Source organism: Macaca nemestrina, chromosome 4, assembly GCF_043159975.1.
Source record: "Macaca nemestrina isolate mMacNem1 chromosome 4, mMacNem.hap1, whole genome shotgun sequence".
Lineage (NCBI taxonomy): Eukaryota > Metazoa > Chordata > Mammalia > Primates > Cercopithecidae > Macaca > Macaca nemestrina.
This window is the reverse complement of record NC_092128.1, coordinates 21339469-21366227: the sequence shown is the minus strand read 5'-3', so window position 1 is coordinate 21366227 and position 26759 is coordinate 21339469. Positions and strand designations below refer to the sequence as shown.

Genomic DNA, 26759 nt, shown 5'->3' with positions numbered 1-26759 from the left:
GCATGCCAAGACAGAGGGTTTGCTTTCGCTCTAAGAGTTATGGAAACCACTGGAGAGTTTTAAGCCAGGGAAAATTATATTAGGTTGGTTCAAAAGTAATTGCGGTTTTTGTCATTACTTTCAATTACTTTTGCACCAACCTCATAATCTAATTTTCACTTTGAAAGATTACTTCTTTAAATCATGGGTGGACTGAAAGTGAAAACTGAAGAGTCATGAAGAAGCTATTGCATTGGCCAAAGGGGAGAGGTCACAGTACCTTAGTTTAAGGTGCTGATAACAGAATTGGAGATAATTGGGTGGATTTGAAATATATTTTATTTAAAAAATTGAAAGGACAGGCAAATGAATTAGATGTGGGGAGTCTATGGGAGAAGGAATAAACATGACCCCCCAGTTTTCTCAACTGAGAAGCCAGATCAACAGCCATCTCATTTCCTGAGGTGCATAGGATTTTCTTAAATCATTTTTATGGTAATGGGAATAGTCTAGTGTTTGATGTATTATATTTTAGATGACTGTGATACATTCAAAAGACATGCCAAGTGGAACTCCAAGAAAGGCAGACTGGAAATGTAAAGTTAGGAGTTGTCAGCCCACATGGTATTTGAAGCCATGAGACCGGATGAGCTCCTCTAACAGGAGTGGGCAGAGAGAAGAGAACATAGACAAGAACTAAGCTCAGAGGGATTTGCAGAGGTTGGGGGAGTAAGCAACGAAAAAGAATAGAAAGGGCTATCCAATGAAGCAAGAAGAAAATTAGGAAAGGGTGATATGGGAAGCCAAGAGAGGAGAGCATTCCAAGAAGGATGGAATATGTAGTATCTTGAATATTTTTGAGAAGAACAGAAAAATAAATAACACCTAATACATTTAGCATATAGGAGATCATAGGCAAACTGAAAGCAGCAGCAATTTCAGTAAATGGATAGAGCAGACATCAGATTAGAACAGGTTACAATGACTAGAAAGTGACATACTGAAAATAATTTATATAGTTAACACTTTCTGGAAGCTTGGCAGTGACTACAAAACTGACAACTAGAGCAGTAGGTAAGACACAGTTGGTGGCTAAGGAGTGTTTTTGGTTTTTTTTTAAAAGATAGAAATTATTAGAGTGTGTTTATGCTGGTAGAAATTATCTAGAAATAGAGGGGGGTGATGAAAACATATTAAAGGAAGGAATTTCAAGTCCTTGATAAGAAGACAAGGGAGAATATCCAAAACCCTTATGGAAGGTCTAGCTTCAGAGAAGTGGTACAGGCTAATAAAAACCAAAAACATGCTGTATTAGAAAAATTGCACAATTAAAATTGTCTCTCTCTCTTCCCCTGCCTCCACACTGACCTATCGATAGAGAGAAATACACACTGGAGGGCAGAAAGCTAAAGGTAGGTATATGAATCCCCAGGCTAGAAAGTCATAAACTCCATCTTAACATGAAACTATCCCTTCCAGTTTCCTAAATAAAGCACCTCCTTCATTTGAGTTGTCACTGAGTTATCTTCTGGCCCACGCTGTCTGCACTCTGGGTGGCACTACGACACCGCAGCCCTATCATTCTTCTCCTGCCCGCCTCATCCTGCGCATGGCCCACAACCTTCCTATTGCTGCTATGCTGCACAAACACAGTGGGAGAAGACAATCGATGAGGACAACTATGTTTTTCTCTTTCTACAACCTCCATCCCAACCTACTCTCTTTCCACATTTTTTCCCATCCTTTTGCTTTGTCACTAACAATTAGAGCGTTCATATTCATGTTGTCATTTTTCATCAACTGTCTTTAAACATTTGTAATTCTCAGATATCTCCTCTGAGATATCACTCTCCACGTTCATCTATTCCCACAGCTTTTATTACTGTGTAAATATGCTGATGACTCACAATGCCTGACCTCCAGTCCAGTCTTCCTCATAAGCTCCAAACTCATATACCCACTCAACCTTCTATTGGGCATCTCCAGTTGAGGACAACAGGGACACCTCACACTTCATAGTTCTACAACTAAAGTCATTACCTCCCCCACCCCATCTTCACATCAACTCATTTTCATACATCTAATCAGTTTTTCAGTTTTTTTGTTTTGTTTTGTTTTGTTTTGTTTTGTTTTGTGTGTGTGTGTGTGTGTAGCAGTAGCTTGGTTTAGTCTGGGCTCCTCTTGTGTCCAAAATTCAATCAGTTACTATGTCCTGTCAATTTTGTTTCCTTCAAACTCATATCTACCAACATTATTCTTAGTTCAATGTCACCATGATTTCTTGCCTAGACTACTAGCATGGCTTCTGAAAGTTGCCTGTATGCCTCCAACTCTTGAACTGCATGGTATTTCCTCCACACTGCAGCCTGAACAATATTTGGCTTAAAGTAGTTTAATGCTCACCTCCCAACTATCCTGATGATAAAACACTCAACTTGCAGCATGGCTTACAGGAACCTTCACGATCTAGCTCTTGCTATCTCAGATCTCATGTCTTACTCAGTACAGTCTCTCATTTGGATTTGCATGCTCTTCCTTTTATCCAGAAGGCTCTCACCACTTACCTCCTAACCACCCTCCTCTCAACTAACTTAGCTCCTCAGGAGAAGCCCCTTCGCTGACCCCTTTCCTCTCTTTCCTATTTGTTACTACACAGAGCTGATTGGAGGAGTAGACCATCCGGGAAGGTTTCCAAGGAGTAAATCTATAAGTGGAACTGAACCTCATCTCCCTGAGAAAATACGTTGATCAGAAATCATCTTTACTGGACTTTGTGCTCAGGAGGATATCGTATAAGATGGTAATGTTTAGGAAGCAGTGAGTGACTGCTGGGCAGGCGGAACTACATTCTAGGAGGACAGGTTCTGTTCATTGCGGGCTTTTGTTTCGCTGATTGGGGAGTGCAATTTTGGGCCTGGAGCTAAACTGTCCAGAATAACACAGGAAGGCTGAGAACCCTCCCTGCCTTCTTCATCTTTGCCTGAACTGTGCTCACTGTCTCCTCTAAATAAAATGTGAACAAATATGTGCTGTCTCCTCTTGTCATACCTCTGCTTCCCACTAACACATCAGTAACAACTCTTCATTCAAATTTCCTCTTTACCTGTTTATCTTCACGACAGACTGGAGGGTCAGAGACCAAGAACTGAATATAGTTCTAGCTTATGATGTATTTATTCATTTACTTAACAAACGAAAACACCAAGATTTAGAGAGCTTAGGTGAGATGCCCAAGATCACACAGCATCAAGGCTGGTTTTAAAAGCGTACCACCTGACTCCAGGGTTTATAGGAATAACCAGTTACTCTGCTGCCCCATGAGTAGCTTATACCCACTCAAAATTGGAAAATGCACGTAAAATCAACCAGAAGACATGGCGACAGAGCGAGACTCTGTCTCAAAATACATAAATAAATAAAGTCTATTTCTTTCTTGCCCCTTCAATTCTACCACTACCGCCTTCCTCTAGTCTCTGGTTCATTTGGTAAGACCTTAACTCCCCAGTACATTTTATGAGAATAAAGTCCAGTGTGCACATGTTGAAAAGACTTGGAGATTTTATTGGTTTTATTTATGGATGTGTTAACAAAACATTGGCGTGCAATGGAGAGAGATAGAATTTATTTTTTATTCCCTGGTGAATATCTATGAAGCCACTGAATCAATGAGAAATCAAAGGTGATACTTGAAATCAAGCTCTGAAATACTCACTTCTCTTGGTGACCTTGAGCCTCCTTCTCGAAATGTTGGTTTACATCTGAAATTAATCTGTCATTCAAAAAGAAAAGTATATTATATTAGAGATAAGCATCAGACTAGACTGAATTACCTGGAAAAAAAAAAACAGTGATAGATATTAAGACTGAAGAGCAAAACCTTTAAAGAACAAGGAACAACACTCTTCTTAGTCTTTTGAAATCATCGCATTAGATAATCAACTGAGATCCCAGGTGATTCTATATCTCCAACCCCTTTCCTTCATTCTCAAAAATGAAATCTAAGTATCTTTAAACAATAATGCTCTTACACCACAAATTTGAGAAACTGAGATAAGAAAGAGCCAGAGGAAAGATATTGGCAGCTGAAACTACTCAGCTGGGTTTCTGATTGTAAAAATAGAAAATATAAACTTGAGATTTTTTTAGTATTATGATGACTATTCAAAGACAAGAGAGTTACTTTTTTTTTTTTTTTTTTTTTTTTTTTGAGATGGAGTCTCGTTCTGTCACCCAGGCTGGAGTGCAGTGGTGCGATCTCAGCTCACTGCAACCTCCACCTCCTGAATTCAGGCAATTCTCACGATTCTCCTGCCTCAGCCTCCTGAGTAGCTGGGACTACAGGTGCGTGCCACCACATCTGGCTAATTTTTTGTATTTTTAGTAGAGATGGGGTTTCACCATGTTAGCCAGGATGGTCTCCATCTCCTGACCTCGTGATCTGCTCGCCTCGGCCTCCCAAAGTGCTGGAATTACAGGCATGAGCCACTGTGCCCAGCCCGGAGTTATTCTTTATAAAAGGATTCAGCATTGCTTTTCTTTTAGATGTGGAGGTCTCCTAGTAGGTACATTGACATCTTGGTTAGCTACTCAATAAAGTGAAAGAAGCAAAAGAGTGAAGGCAGAGATCAGTAAGTGAAGTTGGGGCAGAAAAGAAAATATTAAGATAACATGTTGGTAGTCATTGCCATAAGACATCAGCTAGGATCAACTGGTCATGTCAGTGAAACTAAATGAATGTCATGGGGGACTAAAATATTTCAATGCTTTTACCCATGACAGCTCAAGAACATAGATAATACACAGAGAAACACACATAAAAATGGAGTAGGAAGTGTGAAAGGGAAAAGGATGGCAGGCAACTCACTACTGGTGCCTTTCCCATTCCCTAAATAACAAATAAATGGATTTGCCGAATCCACTTATTCTGGAGGTACGACACCACCAGGATGTCACTTCCAGTCCCACCCACACATTTGAGCAGCAACAGGAGGAGCACTGCCCAGCAGACAGAGAGCCGGCTTCCAGCTTGGCTCACTCCCTTCCAGGCACTTTGAGAAGAAGTAAACCACACAAGTCAGATATATGTGAACAACAATTATAAAAAGCTTATAGAACTTCCTCCTTCTTAAACAACTTGTGGAAGAGCCTATGGGTGAATAGTAATGCTTGAACTGAGATGATATAATAAGAGAATTCCAGGCTTTTCCATCTAACTGTTATTCCATTTCCCAAGAGTCAACATAAAATGATATCAAATTACACTTCAGCAAACAAGAGAGTGAATGACCCTAAAACATTGTCTTTCCATTATTAATCTGGTAATAATGTTGGACTTCCAGCTTTTTTTTAAGGGCACTGTTTTCAAAAAGTTGGAACTAGAAAGTTACCCTGGGCCTCTGAAGACCAAATACTTGCAATGTAACAAAGCTGCAGCAGAGGGCGCACTCTTACCTTTTCTAGCTGCTCAATGCAGGCGGTGTGGACGACGATTTTACAGACTGCACACTTCCTCCTGAGAGCTGATTTCTATAACATTCAATTCAAAAGACAAGAAAGAAATGTTAACAGTCTGTTCTGAAGAGTTCCGAACAGTTCCCTAGTATTAAAGTGGGCATATATAATATATACATAAATACACCAAATATTGTAATTATTTCTATTACAAAGCAAATTTAAAACTTCATCTTAAATATTAAATAAACTTTATCAACAGTCTCTCCACTCACCAAGTAGCTCCATATCTGCATGACTTAGGGTGGGCTAGATTGTCTCTTCAAATAATAATAATAGCTCCAATATTTTGAGCATATAATAAGAACCAGCTCTTTATTCTGTCATTTCTAAGTTTCAGCACCTTACAATGTAGGCATTATTCTCTTCCATTTTAAAATATTTTCTACATTATCGCTCAAGTAGCTAAGGGGCAAGACCAACATCCAAACTTAGATCTAAGTTGAAAACAGGCATTCTTTCCCTATTGCAAAAGTGTCTAGATTTCCAGGGGCCAGTCATTTTAGGCTTCTATCCCAGGCATGAGTCTAGACTAAGTTACTTGGGTTTCTGCCCAAATCTTCCAGAAGGAAAAGAAGGCAAGTTCAGCTTTTACACCCAGGAAACAATAATAAGAATAGCAACAAAAGCAGGAAAAGCTGCTAAAAAGGAATATAGTATCTGCTATGTGCTCTTATAAGCACTTCACAAATGGTAGTTCACCTAACCCTCACAACCCTATAAAACAGGTTCTATTCTTAATTCCATTTTACTGATGAGAAAACTGCCCAAGGTCAGCGAATTAAGGCACAGGAGGGCCAGGTGGTCTGGCTTCAGAGCTCATGCTCATAAGCATTACACAAGTTGGCCTCTCTGACAGTCAATACTAGTTTAAAATTATAATACAATAAAACTTTTTAAAGTTTATCTTTTTCTCTAATGATAAAAAATGGACTGCATGGAGAGAGATGAATGAGCGGAATCTACATTTCATGACTGCCAGTGTCGTACACGATCTAAGATAGGAAAGTTCAGCCCTGTCTACAAAGGACAGACTGGAAGGAGGATTTGCATGAATAATTTCTGTGTTTGAGCCTGAAAGTAATGTACTATAACTAAGCCTATCTATCAAATGGTCTATCAAAGCATCCAAGTGTGAAAGGCCTTGAGTTCCTGTCCTTAAGGAAGATACTCTTAGAGATTGCTGGCAACCTCCCCCTTCCGAGGAGTAGTTTCCCTGCTGAGGTATAATTTTTGAGCCAATTGTGTCAGGTAGGTGAGAAGAAATAAAGTATTGCTGCGGCCAGAGGAGACTCCAGTCTCCTGGAGGAGCTGCAAACCACCACCTTGGAGGGGTAGGATCAGGAAAGAAACTGCAGCCTCATAGGTCTTGGACAGCTGACTTCATTCAACATGGGGTATTTACACATTATCAGCCACCTACAAAGAACCTAAAACACTGCAGTACCACTGCCATGAAACTTGTAGAAGAAATCCACTGACTGAGATGCCTTTACTCTGCTTGCAGATGCTTTTATCACTCTTGGATTTCCTCTTCCTGAGGGAAGAACATGGTGTAGCACATGAAATAAGTTTGACAATTGCTTTGGCACATAACAATGATAAAAGAAACCAAAGCATCTAGCTACACTACTGAACAGTGTCTTGTTCTACTACTAAAAAAGAAAAGAAGAAGAGAAAAAGAAGGAGGGGGAGGAACAACAAGAAAACATGAGCAGTAATTGCAGTAGCACAGCAGTAGCAATCAAAAGAACAATCAGAAAATTCTATTTTGCTTTACAGGGTAGAGCATCCATAAGCAAATCATGGTTTCCCTTCTGTTTCCTATGGATATCCTGGTGCCAGTCACTGCTTTGGCACCACCTGCAGAAAATGCATGGGGCATTTGAGTCACATTGCTAATCAGAGTTACAGTGACACTAAGGAAACTGGAGTTGATTCCAGTCTATTCATTTCCCATGAAACTCCTAGCAAATTACTTTGTGGATAAGCAAAGCAATATTACCACAGGTAGGCAACCACTTATGGGCTGTGATTTAAGGATGCCTGAAAAGCCTCCCTCCTTGGCAATAACTCCTGTCCTAGTCTAGCTTCATGCTTGACACTATGCTCTGCATTAAGTTCTATGGAGTTCCAGGGATTTCTTAGGCTCCTATGAAAGTCACTGAGGATGGGAGGAGGGCACGGAGAAAACTCAGGAAGCCTCATGCAGTCAATGAAATGGAATGCCTCCTCCTGTCTTTGTTTTACAAATCAAGATTCTGAGTCAAAATATCTTTTGAACAAGGGATCTGGGCTAGAGGAATTTGAGAACCGGTGAGTTAAGATATGTTATCTCTCAGCTTTCTGGAACGTCATGTAAATGCACGAACATTCAAATGGAATAACTGAAGTGCAATGTTCTGCAGATGATAATATATGGAGTTGAGTACTGTAAGTTATAAAACTGATTTTAACTGAACTATATTGGATTTTAAAAGAGCCTCTTAAAATATATTACGTACTTATGTGCCTTTTGAGGCAGAATATATAGACCATATTCTACATTTTTCTTCATAAAGACTACAACATGATGCACTGTACTACACAGAACAGTCATTTTTCTCTTTCCCGTCCTTCTGTTTGGGTAGAGCTCGTTTTGAGTCAGTGTCGCTGTCTTTTGTTGCTCTCAATTTCCTAAGTGGCAGCTTCTTAACAGCTTTTAATTTGAGAAATCAGATAATTACCGTTTACAATCATATGTAAAATTAAGTAAATAAATTCTGAGTAAAGGTCCAAGGCCTTTTGCCATAGTAGCAAAGTAAATAGATTTGTAGTTCCTTAATTGATGGAAACTGTTTTAGCAAATCTGAAACTTTGACCACTGACTTTGTGGCGTATGACTATGTTTCAAGTGGTTAAAGTTATCTGAAGTAGCTGGATAATAAGCTTCTGAACAGAAATTGCCCAAAACACATAGAATTTTATGCTTGGTTAAGTTGCAATTTTCTATTTTGAAGTTCCCAGCTATATACAAAGGTAAGATGCAGGAATCTGGACATTGTAAACACTACAAATATTCACTTTTCCCCAAATAACTTATATGAGCCAGTGCTTCCTTCTCTATGAAAGGTGATAAATTAAACCAAGAAAAGTCACTTAAAAGCATTCAGTAGGGGCTGGGTGCGGTGGCTCACGCCTGTAATCCCAGCACTTTGGAAGGCCGAGGCAGGTGGAACACGAGGTCAGGACATCGAGACCATCCTGGGTAACACGGTGAAAACCCGTCTCTACTAAAAATACAAAAAAATTAGCCGGGCGTGGTGGTGGGCACCTGTAGTCTCAGCTACTCGGGAGGCTGAGGCAGGAGAATGGTGTGAAGCGGGGAGGCGGAGCTTGCGGTGAGCTGAGATGGTCCCACTGCACTCCAGCCTAGGTGACAGAGTGAGACTCGGTCTCAAAAAAGAAGCATTCAGTAGGTAAGGTCTTATTCCTCACATTGGGACATAGTTGTTATGGAACCTAGCACAAAAACATAATTTAAACAAATAAATATTGCCTAGAACATGAAACATGCTTAAAAATTAAAATTATTTAAAAAACAGTAATTTGCTCTCATCAATGAATTTAAAGGCCAACTGAGCTTACTGCCTTAAATATCAAATAGCACCTAAGCACCTTTACTAAGGGTTCCCTGATTTTGCTGGTGTTGATATTCAAAAGAAACTTACTTGCAGGTGTGTGGTGCAGGGCGGGCAGAGCGAGAAACATATCTGTTTAAACTAAGACACTATGGAGCACAGTATAGATCACATTCCATTATATTACACTGTTCTAATAAAAACATGAGCAACATTTACTTAAATAACAACACAATAAAACATATGCTCGGTTTTAGGATGGTGGGCACAATCTCACCAGCAGCCACACAGTGGTTATAAGAGAAAACACATCCTACATATTTCCCATGTTGCAGGCGCTGCTGGCACTCAAAGTAGTGACAGCTCTCCACCAATCTTCAGCTCACAGCAGGCATGAGAGAAAAACCATCACAGCTTTAGACCACTGGAGCAAGCAATGGGGACTGAGGAGGACAGAGGGATCAGTGGCAGGCAGTGGTAGAGAGTATACAATTGTCCCTAATAAAGAGATTAATATTGAATCCTATCCCACCCAACTACATCCCTTACCTAAGTCCCTGATCTATAAGTACCAAGAAAGTTGTGTTTTTTTTCTTCCTTTGAGCAAGATATGTGATTTCTGCTAAGTAACAATGAATATCTGGTGGGAGTTGAGAGAGTTTGACAGAGAAAAAGAGGAAAGGAAGGAAGGGAAAGATGATGAAAAATAAAGATGAAGAAGAGAGAAGGGGAAAAGATGGGAAAGGGTAGGAGAGAAGAGGGAGAAGAGGGGAGGGAAGGAGAAGGGGGTGGGTCCTTCAGGGCCTGGGGTTATCTGCTTTCACAGACCTATGATTTATCAAAGGATTGGGGCCTTTTTGCTCCCCAAGGTAAGTAAAATTAAATATCTGTCATTCCCAATTGTCAGAAGTTTGACACCCAAGAAGCAGGCTGGCTGTCCGCTTCTGAATAAGGCACACGGCAAGCCTTATTTCTCCCTGCAGTGGGGCCAACTGCACTGCCTGCTGACCACATAGCTTCTGCTGCGGTCCTAAGATCTCCCACTGCGCTTGCCCACCTCTACAGGTGGAATCATCAGAGATGGGACATGGGGAAGGCAGTGGGAAAAGAGCAACCAGCATGGCAACCTGTTCTTAGTCTCCCCATCTCAGAAGAGCTCAGAGACCAGAGGCTGCTGCAGGACCAAAAACACCAGGGCAAAGTCTGAGCTCATGACACCTTACTCCAGAATTTCTGGACCTAATGCAAGGAATCACCAGCTATGAGGCCACAGTGAGCAAAGGGATGACAGCCAGGAAAGGGGCTTTCAGACAGAAACCAACAATACTGTGAGTGTATAAGGGGGCAGATGGGGGCATGCTGGGGAAAGGGCCAGAGTGGGGCCGCATGGTGAGAAGCCAGGAAGAAGGACAGAGGAGGTTGCTGGGCTGGGCCTATCCCCAGATGCCTCCCAGCTTTATCCCCCATGCTTTCTCTACCCCTTAGCCTCCTAGATGGGAAGATTCACCCCGAGGACTAGAAACTGAGGGAAGGCTGAAAATCAGGCAAAGGGAAAACTGCAAGAAAGGCCAGGGGAGTGCTCTCCTCCCTTCTCCTTCCCTTTTAGACCACAAAGCCCACTCCATAGCAGCACTTTGGAGATGGGTAGGAAGGAGGGGCCATGCAGCCCTGGCAGAACTGTCCTTTCCTCCTCTTAAATGGTGGGGCTAATGGAATGCTTAGGAAAGCGGAGGGGAGGAGCCTTCCTAAGCTCTTAGAATGTCAGGAATCTGGTGTCCTTTCAATAGGCATTGCCTCTCTGGCAACATACACAAGAACATTGTTGCTGTATAATCCAAGGTAAATGAAAACAAGAGTTCTTTGATTTATTTAAAAACCTAATTAGAAGAAATGACAAGCATACTTGGCAAGTTCTACTTCTCTGGGGAGTCTGGGATGCAATCTATAAATTGGCATTAGGAAAAATGAAGAATGACATTATCTGAAAGTTCCATTAATATGATTTCAGGGCCAAAGCCTGACCTCCACTATCACTCATGCAGGCTTCTCTTTTTCTTCAAGAGAATATAGAATATTTTGGACAAGCCAGGAGGGTGGCTAGCTGAAGTTCCAGCACACTCCTTTTATCCTCAGTATACCATTCATTCTGTCTATGACAACATGATCTCATGATTCCAAACCAAGGAGCAGATGCCACATGTCCGGAGGAGTCTGTGACCCAAGTGGAAACTCAGACCTCTCCTTAGAGGTTCAATTACAGAGAGACCTCACTCCGTGTTCAAAGGTCCTAGCCCAGACCCTGAGTAGTGCTGGCCCATGTTGGAAGGCAGGCCTTCATTTTTCAAGACCCCATGTGTTTGTGCAACGTGATCTGTGGACAGACAAGGACCTGGTAAGGGCTGAAACCTTCTGAGACAGCCCCCAACAATCAACACCCTTGATAAGGGATGATGCTAAAAGTACCTCAGAATATCTGGAAGAAAAGCAGCAGGAACAACAAGAAGTTGAGTTGGAGACTCTTACAAAGGATACATCAAAATACTCATGCAATGCTCAGATATACACCAATACTCCTGAATCTGTAGATGCCAGGTATCTGGAATCATGACGGTTTGAGGTATCCTACATAAGAGAAGTTTCCATATGGCTGAAACAATCTGTTACTGCTGACTTTTCCAGAATATATTTATGGAAATTTAGTTCACCAATTATTTTAACCATCACTATGTGTATGAGACTATGTGAGTGCTGTGCAGGATATAAACAGAAGGAAGCTTCTGTCCTTGGAAGAGCTGGCAAGCTACTTCAGGAGACAAGAGGGACTTGGAAGAAAAGGCTATTAACAGGAGAGAGCCACACATGGCTACATGCTCAACAACAGCTCAGACAAGAAAAGCTATCATCTAGAGGAGGGCAAAATCTGAGGCTGAACCAGTAAAAAGGGTCTAGCAAAGAACGCAAATTCTTGAATTTAGGCTTAAAATGCGTACATTCAAAAAAATCAAAGGCATTCCAGCAGAAAAAAGATCCGAAGTCTCTTTACGTAGTAGGCACCGATGCCTCTGAAAAGACATGGAGACCTGCTTTGGCATGTCCACTGCGGGACAATTCCTGGGCTCCTGGGTGCCTATGTACAGGAGTCACTGGGCTCAAGGCTGGTGGTTGAGTTTGAACGGTGTGTCTGGGGGTTGCCAGCAGGTAGAGTAGGATGCCCTCAAACCTGGGAAGTAGGTACACTGGCTGTGTTAAGAAGCCAGAGGAGCTGTCTCATGAGGAGCTGCAAGAGAAGGGGAAACAGAACTACTCCCCAGAAACCACGGGGTTCAAAATTACACTTACAGAGAGGTGGACATTTCTCTGTGCGTTTCCATGCTGCTATATTCCAGCACCGAGAACACTGCCTGACACAGTTATTCTGAGAGGAAAAGGGGAGGGAAGAAAGGAGAAAGGACTTCTGGCATAGGGCTCTCTCCCCACTTAACCCCTCAACCAGCCCCGGTCTGAAAAATCGCTGGCTTTAAGAAACAAAAGGAGACAAAACCCCCACCAGGACATAGACATTCTCGTAATGAGCAATTCCAAAAGCAACAGTAATGAGGCGCCCTCAAAGTGTTTGAGCAATGGAAGCCTTCTGCCCACAATAGGGAAAAAATAGTGCAGCCAGGTGCGGTGACTCACGCCTGTAATCCCAGCACTTTGGGAGGCCGAGGTGGGAAGATTACATGAGGCCGGGAGTTCGAGACCAGCCTGGCCAACATGTCAAAAGCCTGTCTCTACTAAAAATATAAAAAATCAACCGGGCATGGTGGCGGGCACCTGTAGTCCCAGCTACTGAGGAGGCTGAGGCATAAGAATCACTTGAACCTGGGAGGTGGAGGTTGCAGTGAACTGAGATTGTGCCACTGCACTCCAGCCTTGGTGACAGAGCAAGACTGTCTCAAAAAAAAAAAAAGAAAGAAAAAGAAAAAGAAAGAGAGCATAGAGGCCGCATGACAATCATAGCTGAACAACTATAATATTTTTGTGAGCATAAGTCAGATGACTATCTGATGGAAGGGCTATTTTGCAGAAGACTGAGGTCTTACACAGACTGCGTAGAGTTAAAAACAGTTGCATCTGTGTTACTGTGGCTCATGTGATGCCACCTATGTTTATAAGTTAGTTAAACCTTGGAATATTTATTTGGGAACAGTTGCAGGAGTGGAGAGAAAACAGACAGAACCAGGGATTATAGGCATGAGCCACTGTGCCCAGCCCTAAAAAATTGTTTTGATCTCATAGAACTTATATTCTCCTGTGAGAGACAGACAACAAACAAGAGAGATAAATATAGTATATAAAATATTGACAGAAATAAGTACTGAAAAGAAAACTAAAAAGAGAAAGGGAGATAAGAAATATCAGGAGTAGGAGAAAATTGAAGTTGTAGACAGGTTGGCCAGGGAAGGTTTCACTGAACATTTTGACAAACACCCAAAGGAAGTGAGAGAGTTCACCATGTGGATATCTGAGGGAAAAGCATTCTAGGCAAAGGCACAGCCAGTGCAAAGCTCAGAGGCATGAAGATGTCAGGATGCTAAGGAGTGGCAGGGCCAGAGCGGGGAAGTGGAGATGAGGCCAGATGATAACAGCAGGCCAGATCATGGTGTGCTGCAGGTCGTGGTTAAGACATTGGCTCTTTTTTCTGAAAGAGAATAAGAAATTCAAAGGCCACAGTGATAATTTACCATATGAGGTGATGAGGGCCTAAACTGAAGTGACAAGAATGGAACAAAAAGGAAAGGCAGAGATGCACGGGTGACCGAGAGCACACAGCCCTCTTCCTAGCCCCACACCGGCCTCCCCTAAGGTCAGCGTGAATTCCTCATACTTTGTCCTTAAGTCTTTCAGTAGAATCATCAGCAGCTCAGGAGGGCTTCAAACCTACCCCTTGGTCAGCTTTGCTGTTCGTGTGTATGCTGGGCTGACTGCACACCTGACAGTCTCATGCTGTGTTACGGTCGGAATTGCCTCTCGAGTACCGCAGGAAAACTCACTTGATGCTCCTCGAACAGCGTGTTTTGTTCTGTTCTGAGGAGCACATTATCACAAGCACTCTGCATATGAAGTGTTTATGTTTATGTTCTTAGCACCTCCCCCGAGTAACCTCAGATGTGCAGGGAGGTTCTAGATGCTGGGCTGAACCCCACCTAGGCAGGGTCAATTCCATGACCTCCAGAGAGACCTACTGGGAGAAAGAAGAGCAGTGCCTGTGTGTTGTTGTTTGAACCTGAAATAAAAAGTTGTCTATTTCCCACATAGCTATTGTATTTTATATTTTTCATCTGTAGAGAAAGAAAACCAAAATCTTACAGCAGAAAGCCAAGGGGAAAAAAAGGACTTTGTGAGCTGAATATAAGAACTAGAAAGACACACAAAAAAACTTTCCTCTTTCTGAGAAGCAGCCAGTCAGGGCTGACAGGAGAAACAATTTGGTAAGAACCAAATTGCTAGGATTGCGTTAATTCAAAGCTAAAGTTGATGACTGCTTGTAAAGAATGATACACCCATCGTGTTTTGAGCACTGCATTAAGATTGGTAAAAACTACGGTCAAAACAGTACAGGATTCTTTTTAAGGGAGGAAAAAGGTACATGTCTGTATCTGAACAGTTTACCCTTGTACCAAATCACACTCTTAAATGGTTACATGTGACTTATGTTAGTGGATTTAATACTTCTTTTTAATGAGAAGAAAGTCATAGGCACAAAGTTTCTCTGATAGGCTTCAAAAGAAAGCTACAGCAAGCCTGTGGTCCCTGATACTGAGGAGGCTGAGGCAGGAGGATCACTTGAGCCCAGGAGTTTGAGGCTGCAGTGAGCCAGGATCACATCACTGCATTCCAACCTGGGTGACACGACAGAATTCTGTCTCTAAAACATATATACAAACAAACAAAAAAACAGAAAGCTATAACATGAATCTTAGGAGAAGTCTACACCTTGGAATCCATTTGGGTGACTACTGCATACTGCTACCATCTTTTGGAAATCTTCTTACAATTCAGGCACAGTTATTGAGATATAAAACAAATATTGCAGCCAGTCTTTATAACAAGCATGGTGAAGGGCCCGATAAGTTTGGGTTTGCACAAGTCTAATGAAATGATACTAACAAACTGATGCCCTCAGAGATGCCAGGGGGAGAGTCATGGGGAATGATACTCAGTGTGCCCCTCCATCTAGATTACCATGCAGCTCAGGTATTCCTTCTGCCTCCTCCCTCATGGTCATGATACATTAAAAAGTGTTCCAGCCTAATGAACTTGAAGAAATCCTTGAAAATCCATAATTCTATTTCTCACCCTGGCCCTCATTTTACCCAAGGACACTTCATATTTCATCATTCTTATTATTGAAGTGCACTGTACTTTGTTGCCCTCATTTCTTGTTTCTGCTTCTTCAAAATTTGCCTGCTTGTCTTTTCTCTTATTTCTTTTTCCCCATTTGTTTTTCTATGCTTCTCAGCTTAGAAGTCAGCATACAACCACGGCCAGTCACTAGTTTCAACTCATCATGCAATCTTCCTGGTTTTCGCTCTTTACAGGTGCTTTTGTGGCTGTTCCTTGTCATATTTTTACATGCTCTTCAAGGTTATTATTTGTGCCAATAGGTCAAAGTTGCCACGTGTCTTATAGTAGAGTAACTGAAGGGTTGATGTGCATGCAAATATGGATATAAACATAATTACAGGTACACAGACACTAATAAGTAGAAACTCATACCATTAGAGCCCTACACACATACAGACGCATGTGCATTCACAAATTTCAAGCAGACAGACTTGAGTGAAGATGGGCTAGACCTATTACAGAAGTCATAGCAAAAACAAGTTAATAAAAAATGGTGTTTGTATGTCTTGGTGGCTTTCTCTAGTTCTGAGGTAGCAAATCATGGGTACAACAGAGATTTGAGCCTTAGCATAAACTAGGAAATCCCAAACACTTTGCCTTTTCAGTCCTTGCTGGTGTGATAGGACCATAAACACAATCTTACTTGTATTATGAATCCTGATATGTTTCTGTTATCAGTTTACTATGTGGAAATAGAATTATTTTCTTAAAGTTCACAGTTTAATATTTCTAACCAATAATCTAGAGATATTTGCTTTGATATGGAATATTATATTTCTGGTTAAGAAGCTGTGGTAAGTTTGTTATCCTTTCACTGCCATTTTTCACATTCCAAGCGATTTGGTGACATAATTAAGGCAGTCTTCCAGCCAATCTAGTCCCGGAAGACCCACAGACATCTCAGTGATTGTTTACTCAACACTGTACCTCCAATTGGTAATGTTTTCACTGACACATACACACCCGCCCATATCATTTTTTAATGAGGACATCATACCCACAGAGATTTGCCAGGAGGCTAGTTGTATAATATACACATTACCTACACTGTAAACACAGCTCTCTTCTGCCATGCCAAGTAGGCACAATTTCCCCACTTTACAGTTAAGGGAACTGAGACCCTATGAGACTGTGCCACTTGTCCAACAAAGACTAGTTAAGAGTGGAAGTGAAGTCCTTCTAACCCAAAGCCAACTCTATGTGTTACAACTTACTGTGTTTCTCTTTTCTTTGCTAGTGGTAGACTGAGGGACCAAGACTGATGAAGACAGATAAGAAATATGATATTTAACGTGACTGCCCTTTCATATGATCTGTTCTCATGAGATCCCTAGGGGAGCTGACTAATGACAACCACACCATGACCCCGTGTGCCAAGATGGCAAAAAGCAGTCTCTGTTCTCCACGAGAATGAAATAAAATGTGCTGCAAAAGGTATGGCACTGGCTAAACAGGGCATAAAACCCTACACAAGACAGCTACCTGCATGTGTTAAATCTCCCTCTAAAGAGCCTTAAAAATGAGGCAGGAATTCAGACGTCCTGGATTGTAAATATAACAATACTTAAATGGCAGGGTTGATCTGGTGACAGGTGTCTGTGTGTGTTTGTGTCTCTCTCTCAACAAGCACCTCATTGAACTCATTCATTCATTCAATGTTAAGTCACACAGGGTAACTATTCAGTGTAGTCACTTAACCTCAGTGTGGAGAATACCGGAGAGGACAACAAGGTCAGAGTCCCTGAGCTAAATGGAGCTTACGCTCTAGTGTTGGAGACAGATAAATAAGCGAACAATTTTTAAAAATATGATGGCTAGTAAGTGGTGTGTGTTATAAAAGGTTGAGAGAATGGGGAAGGAATAGAGGGGAGACACAGCCTGACTGTCAGCTGGGCTAGTTGTTTCACCTCACAAGCTCAGTCCTCAACTTTCAACGAGGAAACTGAGGTAGCAGGTGATTCTAAGACTCTCCAAACCTAGTACTCTCGGCTGTCTCTTTGGGTTCAGTTTCTTGGAACCACTATCATTCAAGGAGCAAAGATTATAGTGGACAATATTTATTGAGTGCCTATGATTTGCCAGCCTGCTGTTATATATGCATTAACTCATTTAATTTTCACAACCACCACAAGAAGCAGTATTATCCCACTTTCCAGATGTAAAACTTAGACTTAAAGAGGTTAAAACGGGCCAGGCGCGGTAGCTCACATCTGTAATTCCAGCACTTTGGGAGGCCAAGGCAGGTGGATCACAAGGTCAGGAGATCGAGACCATCCTGGCTAACACAGTGAAACCCCGTTTCTACTAAAACATACAAAAAATTAGCCAGGCATGGTGGCGGGTGCCTGTAGTCCCAGCTACTTGGGAGGCTGAGGCAGGAGAATGGCATGAACCTGGGAGGTGGAGCTTGCAGTGAGCCAAGATCGAGCCACTGCATTCCAGCCTGGGCTCCAGAGTGAGACTCTGTCAAAAAAAAAAAAAGAAAAAAAAGAAAAAGAAAAAGAGGTTAAAACAAAGACCAGTGTCACACAACTCAAAGCCTGGAAATCAGGATTCAGAGCCAGGTCATTTGATTCCAAAGCTCACACGTTTCATCAACACATCACCTGCACCTCCTTTAATGAAGGCATCAATGCAGGATTTTCCATTTCCTCGTGTTTTTAAAACACCACCTTCTGAATATCCATCTCATCAATGAGGCAGGAAACAACCTTCTAACAATACCAACTGTGGAGGCCAGTCGTGGTTTTGGAGTAACTGATAATGCAAATAACGCTTCCATCAAGATTGAGTGCCTCTGAGCAACAGGAGCACTGATTAAACCCTAGTGCTCTGGGTCCCTGCCCCTGGAAAACACTACAAAAAGAGAAACCATTTCTGTACACCTGGGCATTGCCTAGGTAACATGTAAACCTTATGCTAAATCAGATGCAAATTATTTTTATTACTAGGTGACAGGACCATACAATATCCAATAACAACAGAACTGCTTCACAGAAACACACACCCTTACACAAACACACAAACGCAGCCTCAATCTAAAATTGTCATGACAGAAGAGACGACCATTATTCTCAGAGGTTCAAACTCTAAGAATAAAATAAGACACAGGCATTTTGGCTTAACGAAAGTTTAGTATAAAGGCAAAAGAATTGCACAAAGATAGAAAAAAGTCATAAGGTTCTGGAGAGTGAGTAAGCCTCTGTGACTCTTCTTTTCTTTTATCTTTAGGTGGAAGTGAACAGCCCAATAAGACCACTTCAAAATATTGTTGTTATGGATCAGAGACGAGTATGAGTCCTAGGACAACTGCAAAGCATTGTGTGAGCATTTCTCAAATACTTTTTCGCTGACTACTAAGATCCTACAAAATGGCAATGGGTGTTCTGTGGGAAAATTAATGGGTTCCACAATCCTCCCATTCCCTCAAAAAAAAAAGTAGGAAATCCTGCATACCTTATATCTTTCGTTGAGCTTCATAGGACCTATTTATGTATTAAAGTCATTCCGTGTTTTTGAAATGTATAGTCATGAGCTCCTTTTATTGTATAATGCCGTATATTGTTTTCATTTAAGTTTAGTGTTCTCCAGAACACAATTTTGGGCAAAAATAAAATGGGCTGTGCAAATAGACAATGGCTTTTGATCCAGGGTCACCTAGAAGTGACAGAATCCTAAAGATCCCTTGGCTTCATCGCCTACGTATACTGTCACTATCCCCATTACATGAAGTGAGAAGTATCAGCACTAGATTCCCCTTTAATATACAGACAGCACTTGGTACCAAAGAATAATTATAACAATCCCCATGACAGTTGTCATAGTAACAACGGGTAACATATCCTGAGGGTCTACCATGTGCCAGACACTGTTCTAAGTGTGCACGTGGACAATCTCATGGAAATGCTGAGCTATCAGGCCGGACACCTAAAGGGCGACATTACCTCCACTGTTGAGAGCACCCCACTCTCTCCCTCTCTCATATCCACTGACTAGGAACTCAGTAGCAGAGAGCGTGTCAGTGAAAATTCTTTTCTATATTTTTGTTGATGGCTACACTTTCCATGAGTCATCTTGATTCATTAGATCCTCAATATCCTAATGGTGAAAAAGGCCCCTGGCAGAGAATGGCTGGCACCCAAACAACTCAAGAGAGCTGGCTTTGCCTCCTGGGCTTTATTGCCACACACGTGGTTCCCTCTGACAGCCTGCACCCAGCTCAGCCAAACTGCCATCTGGGGTGCAGATCATGAATCTGCTGTGCCAGACAACTGGCATTTGAGGCTGACAGAGCAGGAGCAACATGCAGGCAGATCTTGATGCATTCTAAGTCCATGCTGGTGCTCCGTGGTACACACCAGCTAGACCCGAATACACAGATGGCCAGAAAGTCCCCAGTAATGCACATCGGGCTCTGATTCTCTCATCTTCTCACCCACACACACAGATGCATAGGAACCAGCATTTTCACAAGCTGCTGCCTGGTGCTCATTCTTCCTGAGATGAAACAGACAAGTTATAACTGGACTCAGAGTCATTTTCATTTTTAAACAGCAGAAAGCTGCAAGTTTCCTTCAAATAGGGCAGAGAGCTATGACCCTTGTACTCTTCTTGAAAGCTTCTTCCAAGAATCTAAGGACATGACCAGCATTCCTGTGAGTGAATGTTGTGATACCCCATTACAGACAATGATGAGGCTTCTGATTCACCAATAAGAAGACACAGCTTGTGAGATGAGATCACAGAATGGGTTACTTTGATTTGTCCCACTCAGTTGTTCCCAGTCATGACTTGGTAAGAATATGGATGTACACACAGTAGCAAAATGACAGGTGAAGGTGTAAGAGTCTTAGTGTTGGGATAGACAGAATCATCCCAAATGTAAGGCCTTGTTAAGCCAAAGTCCAACCAAATCTGCAATTAGCTTGTTCAGCTCCATGACATTGAACCATAGTAAGTACAGAAGAGGAGGAAAATGAATACAAACATTTGTTAACTGATTTTATCCCTCTACTGATTCTGAGAGGTAGATTTAATCACCACTATTTTACAGAGGAAACTGAGGCTTAGACAGGCAGGGAAGAACTTGCATTTTTATCTAGATCTTTTTGTCTCTGGATCTGTGAAGCTCTTGCCCTACAATCCTCCAACTCTTATATCACACGGCCTCTGTGACACAATTCATTCACTTTCTCAATAAAACTGTATTTGGCAAATTGCAAGCAACATTAGAAGGAACCTTAGAATTAAGGCCAGGTGTCACAGGTGGGGTTAAGCCATTTTCACCAAACATTATCTACAAGGAAATGACTAAAGCAAAATACAAGAACAAAACAATAACAAAAGCAAAGCAGCACCTATTAGCTGGTCCACGAAAAGAGGGTGACATGAGCACATTTAAAAATAGAGAAGATATATCTGGTAACAGCATCCTGAAGTATGACAGTTCCATTTTTCCTCTTACACAACCTACATGCTCACTCACCTCACCATCTACCTACTCTGTTCCCCACAGCTCCCAGCCTCTGACACCAACCTGCCCGTCTGCTCATTTACACCGCAACCGCATACCACTCAACCGAAACACTCAAGACTGCTGTAGACGCACCTGTATGCGTACGTGTGCATGAGCCTATGTAATGGTGATATCTGCTTGATTAGATAAGGTAACTCGACTTATAGAATGGCTGCTATATTAGCTTCCTAGCACTGCCCTAAGAAAGCAAAGTCATAAAGCTCTGGATAGTGAGTAAGCCTCTCTGACTCTTCTTTATCTTTAGGTAGAAGTGAACGGCCCCGTACGACCACCCCAGAAGGTTGTTGTTACGGATCAGAGATGATGAGTATGAGTCCTAGGAAAACCACAAACATTGTGTGAGCATTTCTCATATACTTTTCCACTGACTACTAAGATCCCACAAAACGGCAATGGGTGTTCTGTGGGGAACCCAAACTGGGTAGCTTAAAACAACAGAAGTGTATTCTGTCACAATCCTAGAGGCCAGAAATCCAAAATCAAGGTTTCAACAAAGCTGAACACCCTTTTGAGGGCTTGGAGGGAGAATGAATTTCACGCCTGTCTCTTAGCTTCCGGGGAGAGCCACAATCCTCGGAAGGCCTCGGCTTGCAGCTGCATCACTCTAATTCCTGCCCCTATCACCACATGGCCCTCTTTGCGTATCTCTGTGTGTCCTCTCTTATAAGGACACATGTCATGCTGGATTAGGGCCCACCCTACTCCAGTATGAACTCATCCTAATTAATTACATCTGCAACAACCCTATGTCCAAATCAAGTTACATACTGAGGTACTGAAGTCCTGAGGCGTCAGGACTTCAACATACCTTTTGGAGTACACTATTTAGCCCATCGCAGCCACTACACACCAGATGTGAGAACCAGGCCGTGGTTTTCAGTCCTGACAGTGTTTCTGAAGTGGATCACTGTCTCTCTACCCTGACAGTGAACACAATCATCTGTAGATCTGGTTGTTTGTTTTTTGACCTCAAGCTCAGTCCCACTCCCCAGAGATCTTGATGCGGTGTATTCAGAATGGGAACCAACACTTTAAAGGTAAGATTAAAAGGTAAAATGGCATAATTGACTATAATGCTCATCCACAAGTAAGAATCACTGTGGTCTATCTCAGTAGCAATACTTTCAATCAGGAAACTGAGGCAAAAAGAGGCAAAGTGATATGTCCCAATTTTACTCAGTACATAAATGGAACAGCAGATTTTCAAACCCAGGTCAGTCCAACACAAAGTCTATTTCCTTCGGACCGCCCATGCTACCCATCTGTGCCTATTCAGGTCCGTATGACCACGGTGGGTGTACAATTTGCATATCAAAGTAGGCAAGTTTCTTTCAAGTCTGAGTAGGTGCACACTACTGGTATGGACTCCAGGGATTACTACCAGAGGGGTGAGCTTCTTTAGGTACAAAAATTTGGCTAAACATGTTTGTATAGCCTAGCCCCCGAGCATGAGAACAGTTTCCATCTGGCTGTGCCCACTAAATGGTGAGGCACTAGGGACTCAACCCAGCTCACAAACACTGGCAGAATACATGAGTGAATAAATGAATAAATGTACATAAAAATAAATGTCACCAAACGACAGTGATTCTGGCTGGAATTTTATTTCAGGTTTCCTGTGCCCATAAGCAGGTTGGGAAACAGTGATCTTTCTACTTCAATTTCATTACTTTTGCATCCTTTTATTTTATCTAGAGCAGAAAAAGAAACAGTTGCTAATTTGTTAACCTTTGCCAATTTGGGAACAAATTTAATTCCATTACGTATCTGCTCACAGGTATTCTACAGTATTAAATATTGCCACCAGAGAACTGTAGAATAGGAAAGGTCACGTGGTTTAGCCCTGACACTTGGGAACAAACTCTCCTGCAGCTGTTCTAGGGTTTTGGAAGTCACTGCCTTGCTTTGCTTTCAGTACCCTCCAATATCAGTCCCCAAATATCAATCCACATGGCAGCAGGAGGTCCCGGCTTTGCAGAACAGTTTTAGTTTTACATAGATCATTATTAACAGCAGCCACTTTCACCCTCAAAAGTGTCTTGGTTTAGACAATGTATTATATAGTCACACTTCCTAAGCCCACAAGTATTTATAATATGCACTTCAAGTTTTGGTTCAAAAAACCTATTTCCATTTTTCTCTGACACATGCTCATGCACGGCTCACGACTGCCACCTCCTTTGTACAGAGCTTGCCCCACCTCTGAGTTTGCTCATGTTCCTCTTCCCTGCCCAAAATGCTCTCCTTCTTCAAACTCACTTATGTAAATCTTACCCATCTTTCAAAACTGAGCTTGAACCCCATTTCCATGAAGCTGCCTCTGTCTGCTTCAACCCACACTGACTTCTTCCTTCTCTTAACTTCTACTTGTGATATTTGCTTTGCTAAAATAGGAAAGGAGTGAAAGGCACATCGTAGATGATGGATTTACTCCTCCCCTGAGCACTCTGCCTGTATTTTGTTTAGCAGCCTGCGGGTAGTACCTGGTTATGGTAATTTAGTCCCAGCCCCAACAGGTAGGCTTTCTTCAAAGGTGGTTCATTAAAAGAAATTAGAATATAAATACATGATCTGTTTATGCATACTTCCCCCCCCCCAAAAAAAAAAAAAACTGTTGTTCTAAGAAAACTGCAAACAGAGCATTTAAACTAAAGACTTGCCTGGAGAACTCTGTGTCTGACCTCTTGCCCAAAGCAGCTGTGCTTCCCCAACTACAGCATCCTTGAAAGATGGCCAACCATGTTATCCACAAACACACATCCCTCCAGTCAATCTCTCCAGGCACCTTGTTCCCTTACTGGGAAGCTCGGACTGACTAAGTGCTTTCTTATCATACGGTATTTCTCAAAGTTAGGTTTGCGGACCATCTGCACCAGAATTATTTGAGGTGCTTGTTAAAATCACAGACTCTCAGCCAGGTGTGGTAGCTCACACCTGTAATCCCAGCACTTTGGGAGGCCGAGGCGGGTGGATCCCCTGAGGTCAGGGGTTTGAGCCCAGCCTGGTCAACATGGTGAAACCCCATCTCTACTAAAAATACAAAAATTAGCTGGGTGTGGTGGCTTGCACCTCTAACCCAAGCAACTCAGGAGGCTGAGGCAGGAGAATCCCTTGAACCCGGGAGGCAGAGGTTGCAATGAGCCGAGATCACACCACTGCACTCCAGCCTGGGCAGCTGAGCAAGACAACATCTTAAAAAAAAAAAAAAAAAAAAAAGGAAAAAATCACAGACTCCCAAGTCCAACTCCAAGCATACTGAATCAGGATTTGGAGCAAAAAGGGAAACAGGAGCGTGCATTGTTAGGTTTCCAGGTAATGTTTGTTTATTGTTATAAAGCTAGAGTCGGTGGATTCTACCTCTCTGACTTTTCCATTTTTAACAACAGATAGCAAGTCACTTCGCTTTTCTTCAAATTAACTCTTCAAATACTGGAAGACATCTCCCTGCCTTTGCTCCTAATACTCAGTTGTAACCCATGTAATCTAACATTTCTTTACAACAAGCTTCCATCCCCTAAGCCAACCTGGGCACCCCGCTCTGGGTCCTCTGCTGCTTGCTGATGTCTCTCTCAAAATGGGATGCCCAGAGATGACACGCACCTCACAGTGTGAGGTGGGGAGAGAGACTGAGAGGATTTTCAGTGCTTTCAGTACACACTGCCAATTTTGTGAAGGACAGTGTATCTACTTACACTCCTGGCAGCTGATGATGAGCCTGTCTATTTCAGCCTAACCCAACCAGCAGTTAAGTATTACCATTTTATAAATCTTTGCTAATTTAATAGGCACATGAAGTTGACCCCGAGTTGTTTTAATTGGGATGCCTTTGTATTCTTCAGATATCTATTGGCAATTGGTAGTTCTTTTGTAAATTTTCAGTCCTCGTCCTTCCTGGGTTTTTTCTTTTTTGCCTTTAATTCATTAGGTCAGTTGCTGAGCCAAGTAAGCCCTTTCTATGTATCATCTCACCAAATCCTCAAAACAGCGTTTCCCCCACTTCATAGGCAAAGAAACTGAGCTTTAAGAAACTTACAGAAGTTAGGTCTTCAGCTTCCTCACTGATTTATTCCTTCATTTAATCAACTTTTTTTTTGCAGGAGAGTTCTTCATCTTTCAGACATTTTGTAATATAAGTTAATAGGGCCAAGTACCTGGTATGAAATTACGAGGAAGCTTCAGAAGGAAACTGGGAATGTTCTCAACTCTGTTTCTTCCTACTTCTAGCTAAAATTTCCTTTATTCCCTTTGTTGCGTTTCCTGGCCTAAAGGTATTAGTGAACAAGTAATAATCGTTCAGTGGATAGCAATGCTATTTACTGATAGAAGGTTTAAGGAGAATATATGTATCTATTCATATATTTGTCAAGAGAGGTAGCCATCCCCTAAAAAGTAACAGAAAGGGATTAAAGGGAGCAATTTGGAAATAAGGGATAACTCTGTAAAAAATCATAGTCCATCATAGAAATTGTTCAAAAGTATGTATGCAAGTAATACTGGCTTTCATTTTTTCCATTTTATATTCTCTTAAATCCCAAGACCAGTGTTTACGCAATTAACTAAGACCCTAATGTTAATTCATTATTTACAGCATTTTAGTCCAAACAGCTGAGATTCTCATGGATTTGGTTAATTTAATCAAATTTCATGCAATTATACTTTAATTAAAAATACATATGCATAAAGTTGAAATCCTGATATTTAAGTCAACTAAATTTACAACAAAATTAGAAGAGATGCAAATGATTAATTACAGATCTACAAACAAAATTAAAAATAATTTAATCCTACTCTCCGTTTTAGAAGGTAGCCAAGGCCCACAGGTCACAAGTTCTCAATGTCACACTCTGAGCAGTAACATTGAGATTCAGCTCCAGGTTTCCCGACTTCCAATCCAGAGCCTGTTCATCTGGGTCTTTCCCTGACATTGATTCCCAGCTTCACTTAAACAGGCCCTGTTCTCCCCAGAACACTCAAAACTCTCCAAATGAAACTTACAAACTAGTAGTTAAAACAGCTAAAGCAACGAAAAAGGTTGTGGTTCTGGGACTTTATGCTTTCAGGCAGCCTGGTTAAAATCATTGGGGGCTATACACATTCTTCCATAAGCTTTGATGGAAACTCAATTTATTCCATATTAGTTATTAACAAACACATATTCCTTCGCAATTTCAAGGCCCTACATTTTGCTGCAAATATTTCTTTCACATAATAAACAAATATTTTTTTAAAAAAGCATTATATGAATTCTGGTGCTCATTTCCCCAAATAAGAAAGAATACATCTTTTCTTTCTTCTTTACTATCCTAAGCTTCCCATTACTCTCTGTGTGGACCCATCATTTAAAACTACACACAAACTTTAAGTTCAATTTCTCAACACTATGGTTTTGATATCTCCACAGTGCAGCACCTGGCAGCCACACTTACCTCACAACATAAAGAGAATTTTAACCCTCTAAATAGATTGTTCTAAATAGGGACACAAAGCAAATTTTAAACAACAAACGTTACTCCAATTGACCTGACTGTTGATTGTTTGTTTACATTATTTCTAGAATTGGATCCTCCAGAACTTAGTCTGGATTATTTGTTCGCCTACACCCATTCCCAGCACAGATGTTTCCCTGTCTTTCCACCTTCACCCATCAGTAAAGGCCCCACTGTGGCCACTCCCCTACCGACAGAGCCCCTTCCTCCACACACAGGCCTTCGCCTCACCCAAAC

The 26759-nt window shown here is 41.7% G+C and overlaps 1 protein-coding gene across 19 annotated transcripts in view; it reads right to left on the bottom strand.

Moving 5' to 3' along the window:
- LOC105471320 (diacylglycerol kinase iota) overlaps positions 1 to 26759 on the bottom strand; it is a 453152-nt gene that overhangs the window by 257210 nt on the left and 169183 nt on the right. For all 19 annotated transcript variants that reach the window (XM_024789548.2, XM_024789549.2, XM_071094416.1 and 16 more), the window contains 2 exons: positions 5431 to 5505; positions 3692 to 3748 (listed from right to left, as the gene is read on the bottom strand). In XM_024789548.2, the coding sequence (XP_024645316.2) occupies positions 3692 to 3748; positions 5431 to 5505 (132 nt within the window). The remainder of the gene's footprint in view (positions 1 to 3691; positions 3749 to 5430; positions 5506 to 26759) is intronic.